Source organism: Trachypithecus francoisi, unplaced genomic scaffold (assembly GCF_009764315.1).
Source record: "Trachypithecus francoisi isolate TF-2019V2 unplaced genomic scaffold, Tfra_2.0 Contig01579, whole genome shotgun sequence".
Taxonomy (NCBI): Eukaryota; Metazoa; Chordata; class Mammalia; order Primates; family Cercopithecidae; genus Trachypithecus; species Trachypithecus francoisi.
This window is the reverse complement of record NW_022681442.1, coordinates 15,113,440-15,138,144: the sequence shown is the minus strand read 5'-3', so window position 1 is coordinate 15,138,144 and position 24,705 is coordinate 15,113,440. Positions and strand designations below refer to the sequence as shown.

General features: G+C 36.6%; 1 protein-coding gene across 2 annotated transcripts in view; it reads left to right on the top strand.

Moving 5' to 3' along the window:
• Nucleotides 1-14,819: 14,819 nt before the first annotated feature.
• The window catches only part of CCDC172 (coiled-coil domain containing 172), a 56,513-nt gene continuing 46,627 nt past the window's right edge, over nt 14,820-24,705 (top strand). The window contains exons 1-3 of one of the 2 annotated variants that reach the window (XM_033181684.1): nt 14,820-14,840; nt 15,362-15,505; nt 15,717-15,802. In XM_033181684.1, coding sequence (XP_033037575.1) covers nt 15,427-15,505; nt 15,717-15,802 — 165 coding nt within the window. In that variant the 5' untranslated portion in view covers nt 14,820-14,840; nt 15,362-15,426. Of the gene's footprint in view, nt 15,506-15,716; nt 15,803-24,705 lie in introns of both variants that reach the window. The other variant, XM_033181691.1, reaches the window with a different exon arrangement.

Genomic DNA, 24,705 nt, shown 5'->3' with positions numbered 1-24,705 from the left:
TATTATATTATTAATATTTGCTTTGAGAGTAGATCTTAAGTGTTCAGACCACACATATGCAAAAGGTGCCTATGGAAAGTGATGGATGTGTCAATAAGCTTGATTGTGGTAATCATGTCACATTATCAAATGTGAGCACCATTATCAGGTTGTTCACCTTAAATATATACAATTTTTGTTTGTCTAATATATGCCAATAAAGCTGGGGGAAAAGAGTGCAGGATTTAGGTTCAGATTCACCATGAAGCCTTGGAGAAATCAGGCGGCTGTCCAGGTGTCAATTTCTTCATTTATAAAATGAAGAAAATAGACATCAGTAAACTGTGAGGTAAAACATTTTTCATTATACATTTGGTATAGAAGGAAAGAACAAAAAGAAAAAATATGGACTCTAGCGACTATAGAATTCTTTCCACATGTTAAATGTGAAAAATCAGTAATACTGCTAGGACTCATATTTTCTTAATTCTTTAGTTACCATTTCACATGTAGATTAGCAATGGCTATTGCTTTGGGGGCAGAAAGCATCTGCAAATTTGACTCAATTTTCCACCTAGAATTTTGTATGTTGTTATATGCCTAGAATATGGGTTTTTTTGTTGTTGTTGTTGTTGTTTTGCCATTTCTCATTTGAAAGGCTTTCACTTACTATGCCTATAAGCTATGATATTAAAGCTCAATGCCAGTAAAGTTTCAGGGAAAAGAGTTAGAAAATTATTTAAAAGGACTACTTTTGGATAATGGCAGTGTTTTGACAGTTTTTGACAGGCAATTTGGAATAATGCAACCTCTTGGATTACAGCCAACCTCTGAAATGGGCTGTAATTTAGAATGATGGCAGCTTCTATGACCTCGGTATTAGAGAGTCACTGGAATTAAAACAGAAAAAAATTCTCCAAACAGTTGAGGTCTATACTTGAAAACCTGGTTTAAATGTTCTGATACGTAGCCATTTTATTTAATGAAAGAATTTTCTTGTCCTATGTACAACTCCACGTGCTTTTCCTAAAGCTGGGGAAGCTTTTCTTCCTTTTTGTGTATGGCGAAACTCTAATGAGTTGGTTATGGGCGTGTTTGCCCCTTCTCGTCACTCGATGAAATTAGACACTTAGGCATGGGTAATTGTATCTTGTTATCCCACAGAGGATGGAAGTCCCAGGCTGTTGCAGTTCCAACTTTCTTTTTCACAAATGTGCTGTCTCAGGTCTGAGTTTGGTCCTTAAGCCTTCTTTGAAAAATAGATCTTATTACTCTCCTAATTCTGAGAGTTAAATGCTTTTTAAAGAGTTGTGTAATTTAAATATGAGCTGGGTGGGTGGTGTAGGATTTTTAACTGAACCGCAATTCTCCAAACATACCAATATATTCCAAAATTGCCAGTTGCAGGTCATAAAATATTTACATTACAGAGTAAATAATGTATGTTTAGTAAGAAATGATAAAATATTTACAGTTTTTCTAAAGATACTATATGGGATTTTTCCTCTGCCACAGTCATTTTTCTTGAAGTAGGCAAAATAGGCAACTTCAAGGGCTCTGAGAGTGATGGGGAATCATCTACGAAGGAGAAGAATGGTCCAAGGCAGTATATGGAAAAGTCTCCATGAGGAAAAGAAATGCCAGCTGATCCCAGCTATCAAGATACATATTTCATATGGTTGATGGTCTAGGGAGGCATTAGCAAACAATTTTGGTATCCTTACCATTAAATTGAAGGGTTGCTAGGCTCAGTTCATGTGATGCAGTCATTTGCCAAAGCTGTTCTGTGGGAGTGTTGTAAACCTCAGAGGATGACTCTATGACCTCCCAAGTTTCTAAATAAATGCCTTTTCAAAACCTCTCCTACACATTCACTGACCCTGAACATGATACACAGAACAAAATCACAGTGTCACTAAATCATCACTGCACCTGTTTGGGAAGGAGCCTGAAAAAGCCCTTAACAAAGGTTTTCAACAGAATCTCCTGGGAGAGTCTTACAAACAGAGATTCCCAGGTCCCCCATCCTCCCAAGAAATTCTGATAGGACTAATCTAGTGCAGGGCTGGGCAATCTAATTTTGAAAAACTTTCTGAGCGGTGATCATCCAAGTTTGGGAACTGTTGTAGGTTGAACAATGGTCTCCAAAGATATCTGTGTTCTAATTCCTGAAAGCTGTGAATGGCAAAATACCTAACATGGCAAAAGGGAGGTTGCAGATGTGATTACATGAAGAATCTTGGGATGGAGGGGTTATTCTGGATTATCTGGGTAGGCCCTAAATGTAATCAAAGTGTACAAGAGGGAGGCAGAGAAAGATTTGACTGTGGAAGAAGAAGGTAAAGTGATGATAGATGCAGGATGTTATGAAGCTGACTTTGAAGATAGAGGAAGAGTCCATGAGCCAATGGATATAGGTGGACTTGAAAGTAGGAAAATGCAAGGAAAAAGATTCACTTCCAGAGCCCCCAGAAGGAAGCAGCCCTGCTAATACCTTGACGTCAGCCCAGTGAAACTGATTTTGAACTTCTGACCTTTAGAACTGTAAGAGAATAAATGTGTCTTATTTTAAGCCCCTAAGTGTGTAGCAGTTTGTGACAACAACAATAGGAATCTAAGACAAGAACCATTGCCAAAACCATGTCAATTTTAATATCCCTTTATTGCTAAACACATTTCTTCAAGCCAGAACTTTCAGGCCCTAGAATTTAACCTGTTTCCAACTGTGGAGGAACACAAAAGCAGCATTGCCTGCTGGAAATTTTACTGCCCCCTCTTGCCATTTGTGTTGAGCACTTCCCCTCCGTGTAACACTCCCCTGGGAATGCCCCACAGCTACCAGAAGAGGCAGGGCAGCAGTGTGGGACCATGGCCAATAACTGCATCCTTCAAGTTTGAACATCAAGCCACAGAATTCATCATACCCCTCCTGTGTGATCAGCATTCTGCTAGCCACTGTGGGGAATTCGGAGAATCAGAAGAGGCCATTCCCCTCTCTCCTGCTGAGTACTGACATTGCACAGTGATTACAAACACTTAGATTGCATTTCCAGCAATGTCAAAGCTGAGGCTTCCCTGGCTACAAAGGATATTGTCTCGTCTTGGGACAGGATAAATACATCATTGCAGTTTAAGGGAAGAAGATGATGTCAAAGCATGGGCTTACCTGTGACACTCTGACCAAAAGACCTGGAAATCAAATCATTTTCCTATAGTTTTAGGTTCTCAATAAGCTGAGGGATGTACTCATGGTGCCTACATTCCAAGGTGGGTGGGATGTATGAGTGGTGGGGGTTTGGGGATTGGGAATCTCTATGTTTTATCAGCATTTGCTCCTATCAGAACTCCTCATGGTGAAAAAAAGAAAAAAAAAAAGATGGCAGCTGTGTAGAGTTGGGATAGCATCTCGTTTCTATGACAACAGTGTCTGCTCTGCTTCCAAGCTCCATCTGGTATTTTCAGGCCTAACAACCAGGTAGCATGTAAATGCCTAATAGAAGAAAAAAGCAACAATACTGGTTCTTTGGATCAGGCACAAATGAACACAGCAACACCATGCCTTTCCTAGGAAAAATAGTGAATTACTTTGACAGCAGCAGGATATTATGAAGAGAGACCATAAAGTACATAGAACATGCTCAACTCTTGTTTTACTGACTAAGCTAGTACAACATGCACATACAATTAAAGTAGCTGTTGGGGCTGACAAGGGTTTTTTTGTTTTTTCCTACAGGCAATCTAACACTACTGTCATGGGATGATTCTTGCCTTCCACCCTTGCTTGCTTTTCTAGTCCTGTTTTGTGGAGTTTTGTGTGTTTTAGGTAATATGGATGCAGCAGCTCTTACCTGCCTCACTGACCTTCCCTGCAGATTTTATCCTTGCTGATTACTGTTCCCTGGTAGCTCTGCAGAATTTATGAGAAGCTAAATTCTGTTCCTCCTCCGTGGGCCCTGGCTCACGGAAAAGCATGCTTTTAAAACAGCACAATACAACACAGCAGGTCTCCACCTTCTCATACCCCCACCTTGAACGCAAGCTAGTGAAAGCACCTCTTTTATCTTCCTTAAGAATGCCATCATCACAAAGCTAGTATCTTTACGAAATTATAATTTATCTAAAATACAATACAATATGACATTATAGATAGGTTGCCATGCAGTATTTGAGACAAACTTACACTAAAAACTTATTCATTGTAGACCTGACATTCAAATTTAACTGGACATTCTATATTTTTATTTGCTAAATCTTGGAAATCGTATTTACAGACAGGAATATAGGCTTTTAAATTCTTTGGATCACTTAGGATTTGATACAGTGTATCACAATGCCAATACACTGAATTCAGTATTGGTTTCTAGCATTTTCTAGTTATTAAAATGAACACTTAAATGTTCATTGTTTAGACCAAAAACTATTGTTCATGCCAACCCTTTCATACCTTCATTTTCCTTTATTCATTCATTCAACACAGAGTTATTGGGAAATTGCTATTTCCCTGATACTGTTCTAGGTGCTGGGAATCAGTGGTGTGCCCAAGACCACCTCATGAAGCTACCATTTGATGGTGGCTCCTGGATTTTATTTCAGGATATTTACTCCCATTACATACACACCACTGTTTGATATACAAAGACCCACCAAATATGATGAGTCTCAGCAGGGAACTCACTGCCCTCCAAGAGCTGATAAACTATGTTAGATTAACTATCTCCAAACCTCATCAAATCAGTCCCATGGGCATTTAATTGCAGAGGACATTCAAACTGTCATTAATTTATTTGATCATTATTTTTCCACATTCTTTTCCTTTAATATTCTAGATTAGGAGACAGTTGACTCTGGAAGGTTTAGTGATTACCTAATACAAACTCACTATCAGTTTCTGGAGTGTTTTCTTGTCCTCGCTGGGATCATTTGGATAGATTCTGGAATCTCTTCTTGTCCTTGCCAGGATCTATATCCTCCATCCTCTTCTCTGGAGTACTGACAGAAGATTGGGACTTACAAGTGATACTTCCATTCTTTCTTCCTCTTTTCTGTCTTGTCCCAACTCTTTTCTCCTTTGAACTATTTCATCCATTTGGTACTTGTAACTATTAAAGTAGAGGAGGGAATTGAAGGTCTATAGTGTTCCAGAAAGTTCTTGAGACATGGACCTATTTTTAATGTTTTTTTCTATATGACTCAGATTCTTTCCTTTTGTATTTCACCTTTTGACTGTGACAAACTTTTATGAGAATTCTATGTAGTTTATTGTATATACTCAAATACAATATTTAAAGTGTGTAACCACTGTGCTAGACAGAATGATGGTCCCCAAAGATATCTGCATCTTAATCCCTGGAACCTGTGAACATGCCACCTTACCTAGCAAGAGGGACTTTGAAGATGTGATTAAATTAAGGATTTTGAGATGGCGAGATTGTCCTGGATTATCTGGGTGGGCCCAGTGGGATCATGAAGGTCTTTCTAAGAGGGAAGTGGAAGTGTCAGAGCAGCAGAGAGATTTGAGAATGCTACATTGCTGGCTTAAAGAAGGAAGAGGCCAGGAGCTAAGGGATGTGGGCAGCTTTTACAATCTGGAAAACACAAGGAAAGGAATTGCCTGTCAGAGCCTCCAGAAAGACTAGCAGCAGTTTGATTTTAGCTTACAAGGACCTATTTCAGACTTCTGACCTGCATAACTGTGAGATCACACATTTGTATTATTTTAAGCCATTAAGTTAGTGATTTGTTACAGCAGCCATAAGACACTAATGAACAGCCAGAGTGATGAGGGTTGGTCTTGGAGGACTGGGAAGCAATTATTTGCCAATCTGTGTGAAAGCATTTCAATATATTTACAGATAGAATGAGTGTACAGTGAATTTCTATTGTGTACATACTTACATACGATGAAATCTGAATGATATAGAGAGAATTCTGGCAGAAATCTTGAATTTTTCTTCCCTAAGACCCTGATATTGATTCTTAACCAAAGGCAATGATCCTGATACATTTCTAGATTCTTTTCCATGTGTCCTGTCTGGGGCTTTTCCAAAGGGTGAAGTGCGATGACTCCTTTTTGCTTAAAGGATTGTATTACTAAATTCTTAGTTTTGGGATTTTCTTTTCCAATTTACTATCTGAAATTTCTATCTGTAAGTATTGTTTTATTTTTTTTCTTTCCTCTCTCCCATTTACTCCCTTTCTTTTACTCTGCCTCTCCTATCCCCATTTGAAAACAAGTAAAATAAGGGAGAAAGAGAGTCAATGACTTGTTCTAGGTCACATAGCTAGTTATCAGCCAAATGAGCCCTGGCTCCAGCCAGTCCACTGTGATGTGTGGCCACTCTTCCACCAAGGATGAGTCCCGGACTCAGGTGGACACACTCCAGCCAGTCCACTGTGATGTGCGGCCACTCTTCCACCAAGGGAGAAGCGCACAGTTGTCATCTTATTCTTAAAATGCAACTGTTCCTCCCACGTAACCCTTTTATGGCCCTCCATTGCATTTGAATAAAATCCAAACTCCTTCTTTTGCCTTCAAGGCCCTGCATGATCTGACCCTTTTGACAACCCCATCTGTGCCCCAATTCCACTGGCTTCCTCTCTGCTCTGCAGATGCCAAGTTCTTCCAGCCTGAGAGACTGTGAAGCGTAAGTGTGTTGTTCACATCATTCACAGCAGGTCTCCGTTCTATGCTGTTATATTTATACCTACACTTACTCCATTTGTATTGAATTAATGAGTGTGAATTAATGAATGTGAGGATATGAGATTTGGGAGGGGCCAGGGGCAGAATGATGTGGTTTGGCTGTGTCCCCACCCAAATATCATCTTGAATTATAGTTCCCAGTCCCCATGTGTCATGGGAGGGACCAGGTAGAGATAATTGAATCATGGGGGTGGTTACTCTCATGTTATTCTCGTGATAGTGAGTGAATTATCAGCAGATCTGATGGTTTTATAAGGGGCTTCCCCCTAGGCTGGTCACTCATTCTTCTTCTCCCTGCCACCATATGAAGAAGGACGTGTTTGCTTCCCCTTCCACCATGATTGCAAGTTTCCTGAGGCCTTTCTAGTCATGCTGAACTGTGAGTTACTTAAACTTCATTCTTTTATAAATTACCCAGTCTCAGGTATGTTTTTATTAGCAGTGTGAGAATGAACTAATAAGCCTTGTTTCCTGTTGCTCCTGCAGGCTCTTTGAGTTCTGAGAGCTCATTTATCTTGTTCATTGTTGAGGCACAGGACCTGGCACACAGTAGATCTCCAATAAACACTAAAAGATGTTTGTGGTCACTCCTCACAGACTCACCCTCAAGCCCTAACACAACTGTCAAAGCACGGAATTCCTAATCCCTCTTACAAATCACTGAGACAGGCTGCCAATCAGAGGCTGGGACTGAAAAAAAGAAAAAAGGGTGTCTGGTTGGTTACATTAAATATCACAGCTGGCACTTAAAGGAAGTGGAAACTAGCTTTCCAAACTCTGTGGTAATCAGCTTACATGGTGAAGCAGGAGATTTGAATCCCCTTATCTACTCCTAGATGAGAATATTATGTCTCATTTACAGTTACAGCCTTCTGGACCAAAATATCATATTTTATGAGTAATAATAACTGTAAGTAAGATGAAAGACATCACAAAAGAAAATGAAAGCATTTAAAATACAACAATTACTGAAATAAAATCATCTTCAGGACATTTTTCTGATAAGTTCTTTTAGGTTTTATTAATTTCTTCTAAGAATATCACCATGAATCTTTTTTATGAGTGTTTGGATCCTTCATGCACAATCCTTGCATTTATTCACTTGAGGCTATGGTACAAAACAGTGTGGGATCTCAGCCCATTTCTTGCTTTTTTCTCTGTCTTAACACCTTGAAAAAGGAAAGGATAGATTGTCTAATGGCTTATGACACCTATGCATGTACACATTTTGTAAGCAAAATAATGAGATATAACGAGCACAAAATTATAAGATGGTCAAATTTCAAATGATGACATATACACTTATTCAGTAATTCTAGAATTTTGCAATATTTCCTTATGTGTCTTCAGATAATTTCAATTCTTTCCACTTTTTATTCATTCCATTTAGTTCTTTTCCAGAACTGCTTACTATTACCTATAAAATAATCAGCTTATTTTCTGTTTAAAATGTTTCTTAGTGAGCTCTTTTATCTAAATGCTAATTAATTATTTTCTTTAAGCTTCTTAAGGGGTTTTCTGCATTCTATTAACAGCACACCTGCAATGTCAAATAAAAGATAAGGTTTATGAGCCATGTAAACTATGATAAAACATTTTGAACTGTCTATGACATCCTGACGGGAAAATAATGGCAGTGTCTGGTTTTTATAAGGCAATACTATTGTACTAAGGCCACTAAAGTCATTTCAAACATTGACAGCATAAAGTAGTTTTATCCTGATAAATGAGCAATTTAGCAAAGTGTTTTAAGAAACAGAATTATGGTTCACTCTATCTATGCATATATGTGTATATGTACATTAAATATTTTTCAAACTGTCCAGTCACTGTAAATAATTCATAGAAAGTAATAGAAATATTGCAATTTATCCCAAATTTCCAAATAGTTGGTATGACTAATTCACTTAAATTAAGAGAAATCTTCATTCATAAAAATTGTGATACGTGATTAGACAGAGTAAAATATGTTAACTGTTGGTTTAAGCTTAGACCTACTCAACAACTAAGAATCAATTATTTACTGGGTAAGTAATCATGTATTAATTAGGTAGACAAATAATGATTAAATGTCATTACTTATTTAATGACTAAAATACTGTCTTAAAATTATCTTTTAATTATTCTTATATAATAATCCCAAACCACTACATTGTCATGTAAACTACAACTTGATAACAACTAGATTTTAAGCCATGTAAACTATAACTTCATAACAACTAGATTTTAAGCCCCTTGTCTTATTCATCCTTGTAATGCCAAATTCTTACTTGCTGTACATATAGTATATACCCAATAAATATTTATTGAATAAATAAATGACTTACACACGGTAGAGAATTTTGTTTTCCAAGTTTTGTTTTATTTTTGTTTTCTGGGGCTGACAATCTACTGTCTTGGCTACAGTACCTGAGATAGCCTTTCTGGCTCCCATGCTGGGCTCTGGGCTCTGACAATGTAAAAATCCAAGTTCACCAGGTACACTGCAGATTTTTCTTCCAAATATTTTGATACTTAATGATTCCTAAAGTGAATGGAATTTCTTCCTGCAATGCATTTCATGACCAAAAAGAGATTGCATTTCTTAATCAGTGATTAAGAATTGACCATTTACCTTCATTTTTATGTAGAAGTATAATACTGAAGATAAAATGGATGCTTTTAAGCATTTATATCTCTATATATCATTTTATCATACATGTTTGTGTGTATACATGTATGTATATGTATATATGTATGCATTCATGTGTTTTTCTCAATATCTCTATCTATCTGTCTGTCTAGTAATATTATCATCTCCCTAATCTCCTTAATGGAGAAGGGTCTCTGTGGAGGATGAATTGCTCCAGGCCAGCTCTTTACCCTGGTTTTATACCATTTCTTCAAACTCTTATAAGAAAGTTCAGTATAGAAAACAGACTAAAGAGGAGTTACTTTAATTGAAGTGGTTCAAAGCCACTGGTGAACAAAAAGTATCTTTCGTTGGAACGGAAAAATTATAGGTGGGGGTTCTAGACCTAGCTCTGATATTAACTGCATGTACAACACTGGGGAAATTTATCAACCTCTCTGGCTTTATGTTAACACCTATAAAAGAAAAGAATTGTGCAAGATGTTTTCTACAGTCCCTTAAATCACTAAAAATGCTTTGACCATAATAGAAATAAATCAGTCTTGCTTAAAATTTTGTTTAAAATCATATCTATTTCCCGCAACTGATCTTTTAAGGTTGGTTGTGGATTGACTTACGTTCCCCAAAGGAAATGTTGAAGTCCTAACTTGAACAGTCCCTGTACATCCAAACATGACCATATTTGGAAATAGGTTCATTTTCAGATATAATTAGGTAACATGAGGTCATGCTGGATTAGTGCAGGCCCTTTATCCCATGTGACTGGCGTCCTTATACAGAGAAGAGAAGAGAGAAAGAGACAGAGACATACAGGGAGAATTCCAAATGACAACAGATGCTAAGATTGGAGTGACTGTCTATAAGCCAAAGAATGCTAGGGTTGACCAGCAAGCACCGGAAGCTGGGAAGAGGCAAGGAATATTCTCCTTAAGAGCACCCACTGAGAACCAACTGAGCTGACACCTTGATTTTAGACTTTCAGTCTCCAGAGCTGTGAGAGAATAAATTTCTGTTCTAAAACACTCAGTTGTGGTACTTTGTTATAGCAGCCTCAGGAAACAAATATAAATATTAGGAAACAAATATAATATTTTGCATATGAATTGCATTTTTTGCTTTATGTATTAGGTTGGTGGAATAAGCATTTATAACAAGGCAGAACCTAGTTTCAATTATTTTTCCTTAAATCACATCTTATTTTAATTCATTATGAATACACTGCATTACTAATCCAAATTCTAGAAGTCTGAAATTTCTTTAGAAAAAATATTAATTTGTTGGTAATAAGCATTTTTTTGAAAATATATCTACCTTGAAACAAAACACAGTTACTTAAATTGTCTTATTTTCTCCTGCCTCTAGTTTTTAGAGGCAGTAAAGGGAGGTGGTTAAGGCCTTTGCTTTAAGAGACCATCAGGATTCAAGTTCTCATTCTGCTGCTTCCTAGCTACCGTATGTGACCTTAGAGAAGTTACTTGGCTATGTCTCCTCAGTCTCCAAAATAATAAAAGCATTAATCTCTTATGGTTGTTGGGTCAATTAAAAGAATTAATACACGTCGAAGTCTCAGATGGTTATTGTCTCATAGCAAGGGCTATAGCCTGAATGTTTGTGTCACTCCCACACCAAATTCATATACTGAAATCCCAACTCTTAAGGTGATGGTATTCAGGGGTGAGGCTTTTGGAAGGTGATTAGGTTGTGAGGGCAGGGACCTCATGATTACGACTGGTGTCCTTATAAAAGAGACAGCAAAATGCTAGCTAGCTCCTCCCACCATGTGAAGATACAGTAATACCCTTTCTATGGACAAGGAAATGGGCCCTCCCCAGACAGTGAATTCACTGGTACCTTGATCTTGGACTTCATAGCCCCCTGAACTATAAGTAATACATTTCCATTGTTTTTAAGCTGTTTAGTTTATGTCATTTTGTTATAGCATCCTGAATGGACTTTGCCAGTGAGCTATTCAACACATGCTACATGTTAGTCTCTTTTTTAAAAATTATACTGTAAGTTCTGGGATACATGTGCAGAAAATGCAGGTTTGTTACATAAGTATACATGTGCCATGGTGGTTTGCTGCACCCGTCAACCCATTGGTCTCTTTCTTTTTAGTGCTTCTAACTTCCTGCCATGAATAGACTGCATAAAACAACTCTGACCCATCACTTACCTGATTACAAACATTAAGTAGTCCTCCAACACATATATAAACATGTTAAACATCATCCAACTGTTGACCCCATCCAACATTCTGCAATTTTTCTCCATTACTTTATATTTGTTGAAGTACCACCCTCCTTTAAAACTCAGCTCATATTTTATATCCTACTGATAGTCTTCCCAGATCACCCACGTCAGACTTCTTCTCACTCCATCCCCTATATTCCCAAAGCATAAGGGTGATGCTCTTAAACACAGCATGCCTTGGCGTTATTTGTGCATACTGTGTCTCTTAAACACAGCATGCCTTGGTGTTATTTGTGCATACTATGTCTCTTAAACACAGCATGCCTTGGAGTTATTTGTGCATACTGTGTCTCTTAAACACAGCATGCCTTGGAGTTATTTGTGCGCACTATGTCCCATTTGGTAGACTATCACCTCCAGGAGAGTAGGGTCTGTATCTTTTCAACTTTGTATTCCCCATAGTACCCAGCAGAGAATTTTACACTTAGTAGATCCTCAATAAATGATTGTTAAACTTGGTTGAACCCACATAATTTTTTTTTCTTTGTGGCAGATGCCCTAAGACAAAACATAAAATAAATGAATTACTTTTCTTATTTCCATTGCAATGTATATGCCCTGGGCTAGTGTGTATTTGCAAGCCTGGTTTAGAACTTAGGGAAGTCATCAATCTAGGAAAGGAGAGGAAATACATTTTAAATCACAAGAGCAGTATAGTCTTATATAAGGCCTTCTAGCAAAGCAATTATCAATGGCTCAATAACCCAGGTGCTAGTGTTATTATGAACAAAAGTCTGAAGGTGAGAAACAATGAGTGATATCAGCTTTTATATTCCATAGGTATGCAATTCAATGAAACATGTACAGATGGAAGGTGTAGATGTGAGAATCATATCTGTGTGTTATAATGCAAATAATTGGCCTTCCTTCTAAAGAACATCTGTTGAAACATCTGAAAGCAGTCGTTTATACGGCTGCCAAAATGCTAAAAAATATAATAATTCTCCAGTGAGGTTAGAAATATCTGGGGGAAGAAAAATACTTTTTTATGTAGCTCTGTTTTATTAAATCTTGTTTTTTCTCTAATATGGCACATAGGAGATGCTCAATAATATATGTTGAATGAATAGCAGAAACTCATTAAAGAGTTGTTGAATGAATCATCTCTTTTTTTTTTAGACTTATAAGGCACATTTTCAGAAAACTGTATGCCCAAGTTTTACCACATTGTATACCATTTTTATTTGGCATAAATTTAAGTAATGCTACTCTTGCCCTGAACATTATAAAATGTAATGAGCATGGATATCTATAAGAAAAACTATCTTAACACTACAGAAAATGTATAAATAAACCTAGATACACAACGACAGTATTTTTAATTATCTTAATATGTCACTTTTATTATTATAGGACACTTAAACTTTGCGTTGTGAGCTCATATAAATCATATTTGCTTCAACAAACAAAATAAAATGTAAAATTCCTGGTAACGTGTATGGTTAACTCTAAGAAGAGTGTAGCTTTGGATTTAAAAGCACCAAAATATTCTGGTATGCCAAGATGACTGCAGAAGATGAAGAAGCCATTTCTCCCCATACCCGCTTTCTTGAATTTCCAGCAGCTCTTTCTTTCATACTCCTGTGTAAGTGAGGCAACTGAACTCCCCAAAGACCTGCCCAAATTTTACTCTGCCAAGTTTCAGCATAGAAAGAGCATGTTAAATAATACATGTGAATTTGAGTGTAACTAATAAAATTGGAATGTTAAATAGAAGCATGCTTTTGAAAACCAGCCTCCTTGTGAGGACGTTCCTTGTGCAAGTCCATGGGAAATAATTCTGAAGGGAGTGATATTAATCAGTAATATAATTTATCTTCTGGAAGCCCTTTCCTTTGATGGCCACTGTGGTACAGTTTATAAGCCTCCAAACAAGTGCTCAAAGAAAATGGTTCAAACCACAATTTAAGCTTTGTTTTCACCCTTGAACAGATAAAGAGTAAAATTTATTTTGGTACATCTAAATTTTACACATGCCTCTCTATGATGGAGGATTATGAAGTTATAAAAATATATTTATGAAGAGTTTTTAATGAAATGGTAAAATGTCTGGGATGTAATAAGAGGAAAAAAGAGCAGAATCCCAAATTAAATTCGTGGCTTCTGATTCCAGATTTCTTGGTTTCAGTTCTCACTGCTATATATGAGGTATGCAACTATGGCAATATGCTTAATTGTTCCGTGCCTCAGTTTCCTCAACTATGCTATGAAGGCGACAGCAAAAATCATCTCAAAAGGATACAGAGTGTTCAAAATAGTGCCTAGCAAATAATCAATAACAAATTATTATTATTACTGATTCACAATAATTTCAAGTTTATAAAGGAAAAATGAAGAGTGAGGAGGGTTACCTGGAAGGGAATTGGTAAAATGCTAATATGTACTTCTAAATGACATGATTATGGGCAGTTCTTTTCTTTTTTGTTACTTTTCAGTATTCATTCTTTTAAAATAAAGTCAAAGAATTAAGTTTTATGCATCAACAGCTTGATGGAAATTAAGGCAGAAATTTGAAATAGGTTAAAATGTATAACTGATTAGACTGCAGCACTAATGAAATATTAATTAAGCCTATTGTGATGTGACAGAATTAACATTTACCTTATTTCACTTAATTTTAAATACATTCTAACAAGTTACTTTTTAAAGTTCAACCAATGTCAATTTTACCTTCAGAAATAAAGTCAAATGTTTATTTTATTTAATTTTAAATACATTCTAATAACAAATTACTTTTAAAAGTTCAACCAATGCCAATTTTACATTCAGAAATAAAGTCAAATGTTTATTATAATGTCAATATTTCAACCTACTAAAACTAAAAATATTTTAATTTTTGATTTAAAAAATCCCACGCAAAAGTCCCAAAGGTGCCTTTCATGTTTAAGCTTTAATTAGCAACCACTTTGGTCTCTGACACATATTGCGCAGATATTGAAGCGTTAATATTACTGCAGCTTGATTACAAAAGGCAATGATTAATTTTAAAGCAGACAAAAAAGATATGCCCTGATTACAAAGGAATGATTAAGGCGGAATGTCAGACATTGCACATTTATAGCAGTCTTTGCCATCGTCAAAGGATAAGACTTTGTAAAAGTTTATATTTAGAATCACAGTTACTTTGTACTTTATAATATTCAGTGTTTGTGCCTTGGATACTGGGCATCCCAACTCCAACTGGGCCTAAGACCTTTGGGGTTCACATGCCCAGGGCAAACCTGCCCACCACAGGATGGTCCCAATGAGCCGCCGTAGTTTAAGTTCTCACAGGTAAGACCCGACCTGAAGCACTGCCTCTAGCCGTAGGGAAGGTTTTGGCCCTGGATTTTCTTGGCACGTACCATTTTGCTGAAAGACAGAGAGCACCCTGAGGACATTATCCCTAAAATGAGAGCGGACTGGGATCGAAAGGCTAACTACAGAACTGGCTGCTGCCCAGACGCCCTCAAAAGCCAAGGCCTTGGCCGCCATTTTTATTTGCCGCCGAAGCAAAAAACAAACCCACGGAGGGACAGAGGCCTGGGTCAGGGGTTCCGCCAGGGAAAAAGGCAGACCTTGAAGCTGCCCTTTTAGGGCGTGAAGGAGAAAAGCCCGGTTTGTAAACTGTAACGGGAACCAAAGGCTGAGAGCAGAAACGGGCAGCAGCGGCCAGCGTTCCTAGACCCTCAGACCCCTCAAACCCCGTCCGGCGTCGGCCTCCATCTTCTCGCTGGACTGGCGACAGAGGGTTAGAGACAGGTCTAGCTGGGAATAGTTCTAGAAGAAGCCATCTTCTTTATTCTGCTTTCCAGGATCCTCAGGGTTGGTTATAAAACACTTAAGGGCGAGAAAAGGATCGCAGGAGCCAGGCCCTGAGATGAGCTTGGAGTCCCTGTTCCAGCACATCATCTTCACCGAGCATCAGGCGGAGGAGAGTCGCCGTTTGATGCGAGAAGGTCGGGGTATTTCTGTCCTTTGCATGGGGCTTTTGTCTTCTGGTGCTGGGTGCTTGGGGGAGAAGGAAATCCCGAAGGCAGTGGTCAGAGCCGTTAGGGGAGCTTGCTTGCCGTGCTGAGGGAAAGACAGCTGAAAGGTGGCTTGTCAGACGCCACCAGAATGGGGACTTTAGAAAGATTGATGTGTTTAAAGATTTAATTTTTATTACAGTGAGGTCGGAAATAACCAGATGTCGTGAAAAAATTAAGAAAGCAACGGAAGAACTGAATGAAGAGAAAATCAAGCTGGAATCTAAGGTATTGAAATGTAGAGCATACTAATTATCACTTGAAAAAGCCTGCCTTACCTTGACTTTTGGGGGATATTTCACTGTTTAACCAGTTGTCTTTCAAGTAGGAAGCACATTACTCTGTGCTGGCTGTTTTGGTTCCATGGTGCCTGGTGATGCTTAAAGTTCTGAATCTAGTGACACCTTCAGTTCTAATATGAATTTGCCCTAAATAAACTAAGGTAATGAAGAATTCATTGTCCATTTTGTGGGATGGTTAAGGTTTTAAAAGAGCACAATGTCAGAAGAATCATTATTGTACTTATTTATTAAGTAGTTGGTACAGTATATACATTTTGAATGATAAATAATTTGTGTGCTATGTTGATAGGACAATTGCATGTAAATTTCAAACAAGCCCCTGCCTTTCGTGTTAAAATTCTCTACCACATTTTAGACATGCCTTGCGTCCGAAGTATACCTTTTCCATTAGCGTTTCTTTTTCCTGCAGCGTTTATAATTTTCTGTTATTGTAAAAAGAAGCAGGAGAGTTTGATGGCTTCTTGAAGTATGGGTAGAATTTTGAAGAGGCAAACAGAAGGAAGTAGTAGGAAAAAAGCATTCCAGACAGAGGGAGGAGGCAAATATGTGCAGCGCATATTGGGAAAGGAATCTAGTCAAAGCCGAGGGCTGATATCTGAGAATAGCAGAAAACCATTGCAAATTTCTGATCAGGGAGCAGTAAAAGTGGGTTTAGGTAGCCTAGCATGGTGGCACATGCTTGTAGTTCCAGTTACTCAGGAGGCTAAGGTGAGAAGACAGTTGTTCAGTTTAATGCCAGCCTGGGCAACATAGCGAGACCCTGTCTTAAAAAAAAAAAAAAAGGTAGTTTTAGGAGGATCTTTCTGAGCTCTGATTGGGAAGATGGGAATAGACAATTAGGAAGCTAAGAACGTTATTTAAGTGTGCCACAATGAAGGCCTCGCTATGGGTGGGGACAGAGTTATTCAAAAATATTTATTAAGTACCCAATGATGGACTAAACAAACACCATGTAATATGAAGTCTGTTTGAGGAAGTCTGTTTGCTTCAAATATGTCTATTTTAACTTATCACTGTGAGGAATTTTCAGTTTTTGGGAATGAAACAGAGAACATTTCTCCATCCGGCAAATTTCAGCTCTTCTTTCTAGGTGTTGCTAAAACATCACCAATAAAGCCTTCCCGTAGACATCTTGGTAAAATTTTAAAATTAAACAATGATACATACTTGTATTTGTGTTTGTATGCCCCACTATTTTGTGAGCAACATATCTGGAATTTTTTCCTTATCCATCTTTTATTCCCACTGCCTGTTATCTAACAGTATATAGTATACAGTAGTGTGTTGAATGAATTAATGAGTCCTAATAGTTTGATAGATAATAAGGAGAGTCTTTTAAAATAGGATTTGTAACTTGTTCAGTGAGATCCTACCTCCTGTTTTGCCTGTGAATAGCAGGTAAACTAGCTGCTACCAGCAATGCTGAAAGCTGCTGGTATGGGCAAAACACTAAGAATGTTATGGTGCAACTTTCTTTTTCTTGAAAAAGAATTAAGACACTTTCAGGATTGGTACCTAGAAGCTAATGAAAGTAATGGGCAAAATATGAACACTTACTGTATGCAGGGGCACTGTTCTAAATGCTTCTCCTGTTAACTCCTTTAATCCTAACAGCAATCTTGTGATGAGACCCCATCATTATTCCCTTTTTATGAGTGAGGAAACTGAGAGGTAAATGACTTGTCCACGATATATAATTCAGAAACAAACTACCATAATGAAAGTAACAATAACAGCATATTTTATTAAAGTCGATTTCTTAAGCTCATTTTAAATATTTTTCTTCATGATATTCATGTATAATAATATATCTGAAGTTTTGTATCTTGTTTAGGTTAATATTTTAAAAATGTTGCTTGTACAAGTTTTTGTACAAAATGCACTTTTCCTGGATTGGTGAGGATGTTGACCTGATATAACGTATTTTTTAATGTTACTCTGTAGTATTTTCTTTGTTAGCAAAGTTTTGTCTGCAAATGGAAATATAATTCGTTGATATATACACATACATTAAAAAATGTTGATTCAGTTGTTTTTGCTAGAAAGAAGACAGAGAAAAGTCCTACCATTGTTTAGAAACATTTGTTGAACTTACTAATTAATATAGTTTCATAAGCATGCATTGCTTTTTAACCAGCTCGTATATGTGGGTAATAATACATTTGTATCTTACTAATAAAATTAACATATGAGGGTCACTGTTCATAAAATACTGATTTATGATTGAAATAGTTTGATTTATATTATAGTCAAGATGGTATGTATATGTGCATAAAGATTTTAAAAGTGGAATTCACAATTATAATGCAAATGACTAATGGGAAGAACTGAAGAACTAATCCTAAATTGATTTCTTGTTTCTTTTATTCTGAGTTAATTATATGTCTGCCAATAACAATGAAAATATATTTACTTGAATATTTGACTTGGCATGTATTGACCTATTTATCAAATAGTAGCAGCACAAGGAGAAGCTATTAATAGAACATAATTTGAATAGAGTAGTGCTTGTGCTATTGTACAGTGATACATTCAGAAAATTTGGGGGGCATTTATTTTGGATGTTGCTTCTGGTCAATAAATGCATTTGGGAAGTACAGTATTCATTTTTTTTCTTTTATGTAAAACCTGGACAGCATGTAATTAGAACTTGAATGATAGACTTTGCCTTTCAGGGCTCAATGAGTCTTTTAAAATATATGGTTGCAAAAATCTCAGGTTATATAGTATGAGGACTTTATGAATTGGACAGCTACACTATGCCTGGTTAGGTTTGGTAATATGAAAACAAAAAAATGAGAACATGCCCTGGATTTGCGTTCGTGCTTACCAATACACATAAAACTTCTGATAGTTAAGGAGAAGTTGTATAGTATTGATGACAGGGCAAACCAAAATTAAGGACTCACAGAACATTGGTAGTTTCTTTTAAACGCCTAAAAGAGGTTCTTCTATTTTTAAAAATGGCGTATAATTAAAATTTTGACATTTAATTTTTATAAACGTATTACATAATACTCAATAGAATGCCATATTCCCTTAACAGGGAGTAAATGGAGAAAAATCTGAGGTTATTTTGTGAATATTTTGTTTACTTTTTCTGTTTCCAATTTTAACTTGTGTAAACACCATAACAATAATAAAAGGATATTTCATGAAATTTTAAAGGAAAATTATATTGAAATTAAAAAGTAACTTAAGCTGGCCCCATTTACTTCTACTTCTTTACCTCAATATGTATGTGTTCTTTTTTTTAATTGGTAAAAGTTAGGAAACCTCCAGAACAGCAGGCAAAGTCATGTCCTTTAGTACCGTATTTCCTAGAGAAAGAACAAAATCACAGAGTATTATCATTTATAATATTGAAATGGAGTTTTGTAATTGAAGTACTTTTTTCTTTCTTTAAACTTAATAAAAAAATGTAGATCCTACCTAAATTTAATTTTGTTGTTGGCAGTTACTCATTCAACAGACATTCATTGAGCAACTGCTAAATCACAGTATGAATACTTGGCAAATAAATTATATAACATCTTTCTTCCTGAATTACAGGATTAACATCAAGCAACTTCAGCTATATAAACCTAACTGTAAACTCAAAATTTTTGATGTTCTCATTTAAAGAAAAAACTTGTTTCCATTTCTCTATGAAATTCTATAGAGAAAACCTTATCACATTTGTCATGAGTAATTATCCAAAACTTGGAAGTAGGCAAAAAAGGTCACTGAGTTCCTTTGACTATTGTATTAGGCATTGTCCAGTAGCTCACCTTCCTGAGGACAGTAAGGTTTATAGGGGTGTGAACCTTGGTACTGGGCTGTTTATTTCTTGAATATGCCAATCATTCTTTGACCCCAAGGTCTTTGCACTAGCTGTTTGTCGTCTGCTTGAAATGCTGATTCCCTTAGCTGTTACTCTGTCATGCACACTCACTTCATTTAGATCTTCCCGGTAGAATCATGTGGAACTTTTAGTGCTAACATTAGGACAGCCCCATGCAAATCTTGATGGTTGGTTAGCCTAAGTCTCTGCTCAGTTGTCACCTTAGAGTATTATTCTTAAAATGTGATCTCTGAGTTTAAAGGGGTCCCCAAGACACTTTCAGGGAGTTTGTAAGGTCAAGCTATTTTTATGATAATACTATACAAAGGTACCATTTGCCATTTTCACTGTGCTAATGCACACATTGACAGTGCAAAAACTGCAGTGAGTAAAACTGTTAGTGCCTTAACACAAATCAAGGCAGTGGCACCAAACAGTACTAGTAGTCATTGTATTCTTCACTGCCGTGCACCCTCAGTAAGAAAACAAAAACCGCTAGTTTTACTTAATGCTTTGATTGAATTGTCAAAGATATTTTATTGAAACTGATCATTGAGTATATTCATTTTCAATATTGTATACGATTACATGGGAAGTATACCTAAAGTACTTTGTATTCCAAGTGCTACGATTGTCTCAAGGGAGAGCATGTGTGCAGTTGTTTGCGATGCAGTATGAGCTAGCTATTCCTTTTCTGAAACATCATTTTTACTTAGATAAATGACAGTCAAGTTGTAGTTATTTAGATTTGGGTGTTTGGCAAAAATTTTCTCAAAAATAAATGAAGTAAGCCTAAAATGTCAAGGCAAACATCTGACGTTCTTCTTCTTCTTTTGCCAATGATAATATGCAAGCTTTCAAACAAAAATTAGAATTTTGGAGGATTCCTATCTATCTGTCACCATAAGATTGGCAGCTTCCTGGTACTTAAAGATTTTTCTGGTGAGTTGGTTAGTGATATTAATGAATGTAAATGTTACTTTTGAAACAGTATGTTTCAAAATGTTTCAGAATGTTACTTTTGAAAGCATATTATGAAATATATCAACATTTGGAGGATCTGCATAATTCAGGGAAGCAGTAAGTAATGTATAAAATTACAAAACTGTGCACAGAGAAAAGGTAGACTCAAAGTGCAATCTAGACCAATGGATTTTATTATAACATAGAATGAAAAGTTCATTGAAATGGTTTCAGATTCCACATTGCAACTAACCTTTAAGGAGCCGCCACATGGTGAATTTTGATATAGTATCAAAGAAGAATATGCACAATCACTTCCAACTATGTATCTGTGCACTCCCTATTTTCCAATTGAAAAACATACTACAAAAGATTGAGTAGAAGTAGATATGAGAGTCCAGCTGTCTTCTTTTTTAATTTTTAATTTGTTTTTATTTATTTATTTTTAAGAGACACAGTGTCACTCTGTCACCCAGATTGGAGCTCCGTGGCACAATAACAGTTCACTGCAACCTCAAACTCCTGGTCTCAAGTGATCCTTCTGCTTCAGCCTCCTGAGTAGCTGGGACTACAGGCCTCTGCCACCCTACCTCGCTAATTAAAAAAAAAATTGTTTTCTAGAGACAGGGTCTTGCTATTTTGCCCAGTCTTGTCTTGAACTCTTGGCCTCAAGTGATCCTCCCACTTCGGTCTCTCAAAGTTCTGAAATTATAGGCATGAACCACCAAACCTGGTCCCAGCTGTCTTCTATTAAGCCGGATGTTAATGAGATTTGTAAAAAATCTACATGCAACTCCTTTTCCTAATTTGCTTTTGTTTTGGAAAGTAATTTTTAAATACAAATGTGGTATTTAAAATGCAATAGGATTATTATTATTCTTAAATTCATATTTAAAAATTTTTCAATTTTAATTTTGATACAGAAAATATTTCTAGATATAATTCATGAAAACAATCAAACAAAAAGAAATTCTCAATAATTTTTTAGACTATGAAGAGGTCAAAAGACCCAAAAATTTGAGTCCCCCTCTCTGTAGAGGCCCTTCCCTGAACTTCCTATATAAAATAGCATTACCATCTCTCCCTCTCTCTATGCTGTGTAATACGTACCACCTCTTGGCATGTTTTATATTGATCTGCTTATTATTTGTCTCCCTCCAGTGGAATGTAAGCTCCACAAGGGATAGAAATTAATCTATTTTGTTCACTGCTGTTATTCCCAGCATCTAGAACAATGCCTGAATGATAGTAGGTATTAAACAGACATTTAGTGAATGAATAAATTAATTTAAAATTTTTCTCATAGAATTCTATTTTCTGTTTTTCTCTGCCTTGAATTCTACTTGTTTGATTTGATGCCTTTCTTACATGGTGGTAGATTTTCTTATTAACTTTAAGAATTTATTGATTTTATTTTATTGAACCTATCTTTAGAAGAACTTATCTTTCCTGGCTGTTCAACATATTCCTTGATAGAAAAGATGTCCCTAAGAAGCAGTTTCACCCCTGCTGCCAGGGCCTCACAGGTTTTCCCTGTTAAGGACCAGTTTTTATGTTAAATTCTGAGCTCAGGATTTCTGCACTGTATGGATAAGAGATTTTGAATCTTACACCCATCCACAGATTAGGCTCAGGGTTCAGATTCACAGGATATGAGTCCTTTTCCACTCACGGCTCAATGGGATATAGCTCACTTACACGCTGCATCTCTAGGGCAACAGGTGGAGTTTGTTATCCATCTTTTGTAACTGGCATAGATATTTCTCAATTCCTGACAGTACAGTGAGTCCAACCCTGGCTCTCTTTGCCTGTGATTTTTGTTCTTATGTGGGCATTTAAAGCCTAATCCCTAATGCCTGTGTCCTTTCTAAAAGATGCTCCTGTGAGCTTGATTTTTAACACACCATCCTTACCCTGAGCTGTCTTTTTGTTTCTTGCATGAAGATTTCCCTCTCTTCCTCTCTGCTTAGCTTTGTAAATAATATTTTAAACGTAGTTAGATTTTATCTAGCATTTCTCTGTGTTTGGGGTAAAAAGTAAGTCCTTTCTACTTTTGCTTTTACTGCCATATTAACCATAATTCTGCACTATAAAATTCTTCAGTGCCTCACATTGTCATTCTTGGGTTCTTATTTTTTATGTGTTTTTTGATGAGTCTGTGTAATTGTTTAAGTAATTTTGTAGGAGGAATTTGTGAATAATAGATCTTCTAAGGTATTAATATCTAAAATTTCTGTTATCCTCACACTTGCATGATTTACTGAGTCAAACCTTTTTTTACAGCATTTTGTGGATCTAGCACTATCATATTCTGAAATTTATTAATGCAGAAGTATTGAAGTCAACCTCATTTTAAAAAATCCTTTTTTAAGGTAACCTGTTAGGTTTTGTTTTCTTCCCTGATTGCTTTTATGATTTTAAACAATCTGTAATTCCTATATATCTATTTTTTTTTCTGGTACAAGGGTGAGCCTTCCATTATAACCTCAGCTATTATTTCAGAGTTTGTTTTCTTTTTTTGTTTGTTTGTTTTTCTGAGAGGAAGTCTTGCTCTGTCACCCAGGCTGGAGTGCAGTGGCGCGATCTTGGCTCACTGCAAGTTCTGCCTCCCAGGTTCACACCATTCTGCCTCAGCCTCGCAAGTAGCTGGAGCTACAGGCACTGACCACCGTGCCCAGCTACTATTTTTGTATTTTTAGTAGAGGTGGGGTTTCACCGTGTTAGCCAGGATGGTCTCGGTCTCCTGACTTCGTGGTCTGCCCGCCTCGGCCTCCCAAAGTGCTGGGATTACAGACATGAGCCACCGCGCCCGGCCACATAGCGTTTGTTTTCAATACACCCATTTCTTATAATTTGGAAGGTCTTTTTTCTCTTTTCCCTGAGTTGAGTCCTCAGAAGTCTGGGAAAACTTTGTATACTTTACATCCCTGATTCTATCTTTTACAGTATTAGTTTAGTTATTTAATGCTCTCTGCAAATTTAAATCATGTGTTGTCTTCTCTTTTTTTTAACACTTTAATTTTTTGCCTTTTTAAAAGTCTCAGCTTGTTTTGTTTTATCTTTTTCTGCTATGTCCTTCCTTGCTCTTGTTTACTAGTGGACATGTCTTTGTTTGCATCCTCTTAAGAATAGTAAGTAATTGATTATAATTTTTTTTTTCATCCTGTGCTCTTCACTGTAATCTTTTGGATAATTCTCTTTATCTCTTCTATTAACAGTATTTTTCATAGGGTTCATGTTGTTATTCTGTGAGATTTGTTCAGAACTGCAATTTGCCCATAAATGCAATGTATAAATTGTTTTTCGTCCTGTTTTCATTTTCTTGAATACTGGAAGAATCAACTACTTTCTTAGAGCTAAAGCTGATTGACAAGCTGATGTGAGTACCCCAGGCCCAGTTTCTAGTGTTGTTGTAGTATAGCTTTACTTGACTGAGATATGATTATTTCTTGCATATGTGCCAGGTTTTCTTATTTGTTGAGGAAGATGTGTGTTTTAAAAAATGTGCAACATTTTATAGTTCTTCCATGAAAAGAAGTGCATGAATAAACATGTTCTACCTCAGCATCCCTTTGTTTTATATCCTAAAATTTGTGGTGATAGGTAAGGTAAGGTACTGCCACCTGAGTTGCCAAATACACAGAAGTTATGTTACTTTAAAGTTGCTCCCCAGGAAGAGTCTTTCAGATTAAAAAGTATTACAAAATGTTCTTGACCGGTCAGTATTTGTGCTTTGCTCATCTTTCCCTAATCAGATTGCTATTTCACTGAAATGGGCAGCTTTGGAGGAATAGGAGTTTTATTTGCGGAAAAGAGGAATAATAATTTTTGCAGTTTAGGGATTATTTTGAAAAGAGTTGACTTTGGACTTTGGAACAAGAGGTGAGTTCTGAAAAGGTGAGTGGAAAGGATCAAAGGCAACTGGCGACTTACAGTTGTGCCTGTGAGCTCATGCTGATAGGAAGACTTTCTCATGTAGGCTTTGCTGTATATATGGTCTCATGGATTGTTATTGCCTGAATTAATATTTCAAGATAAGTTGA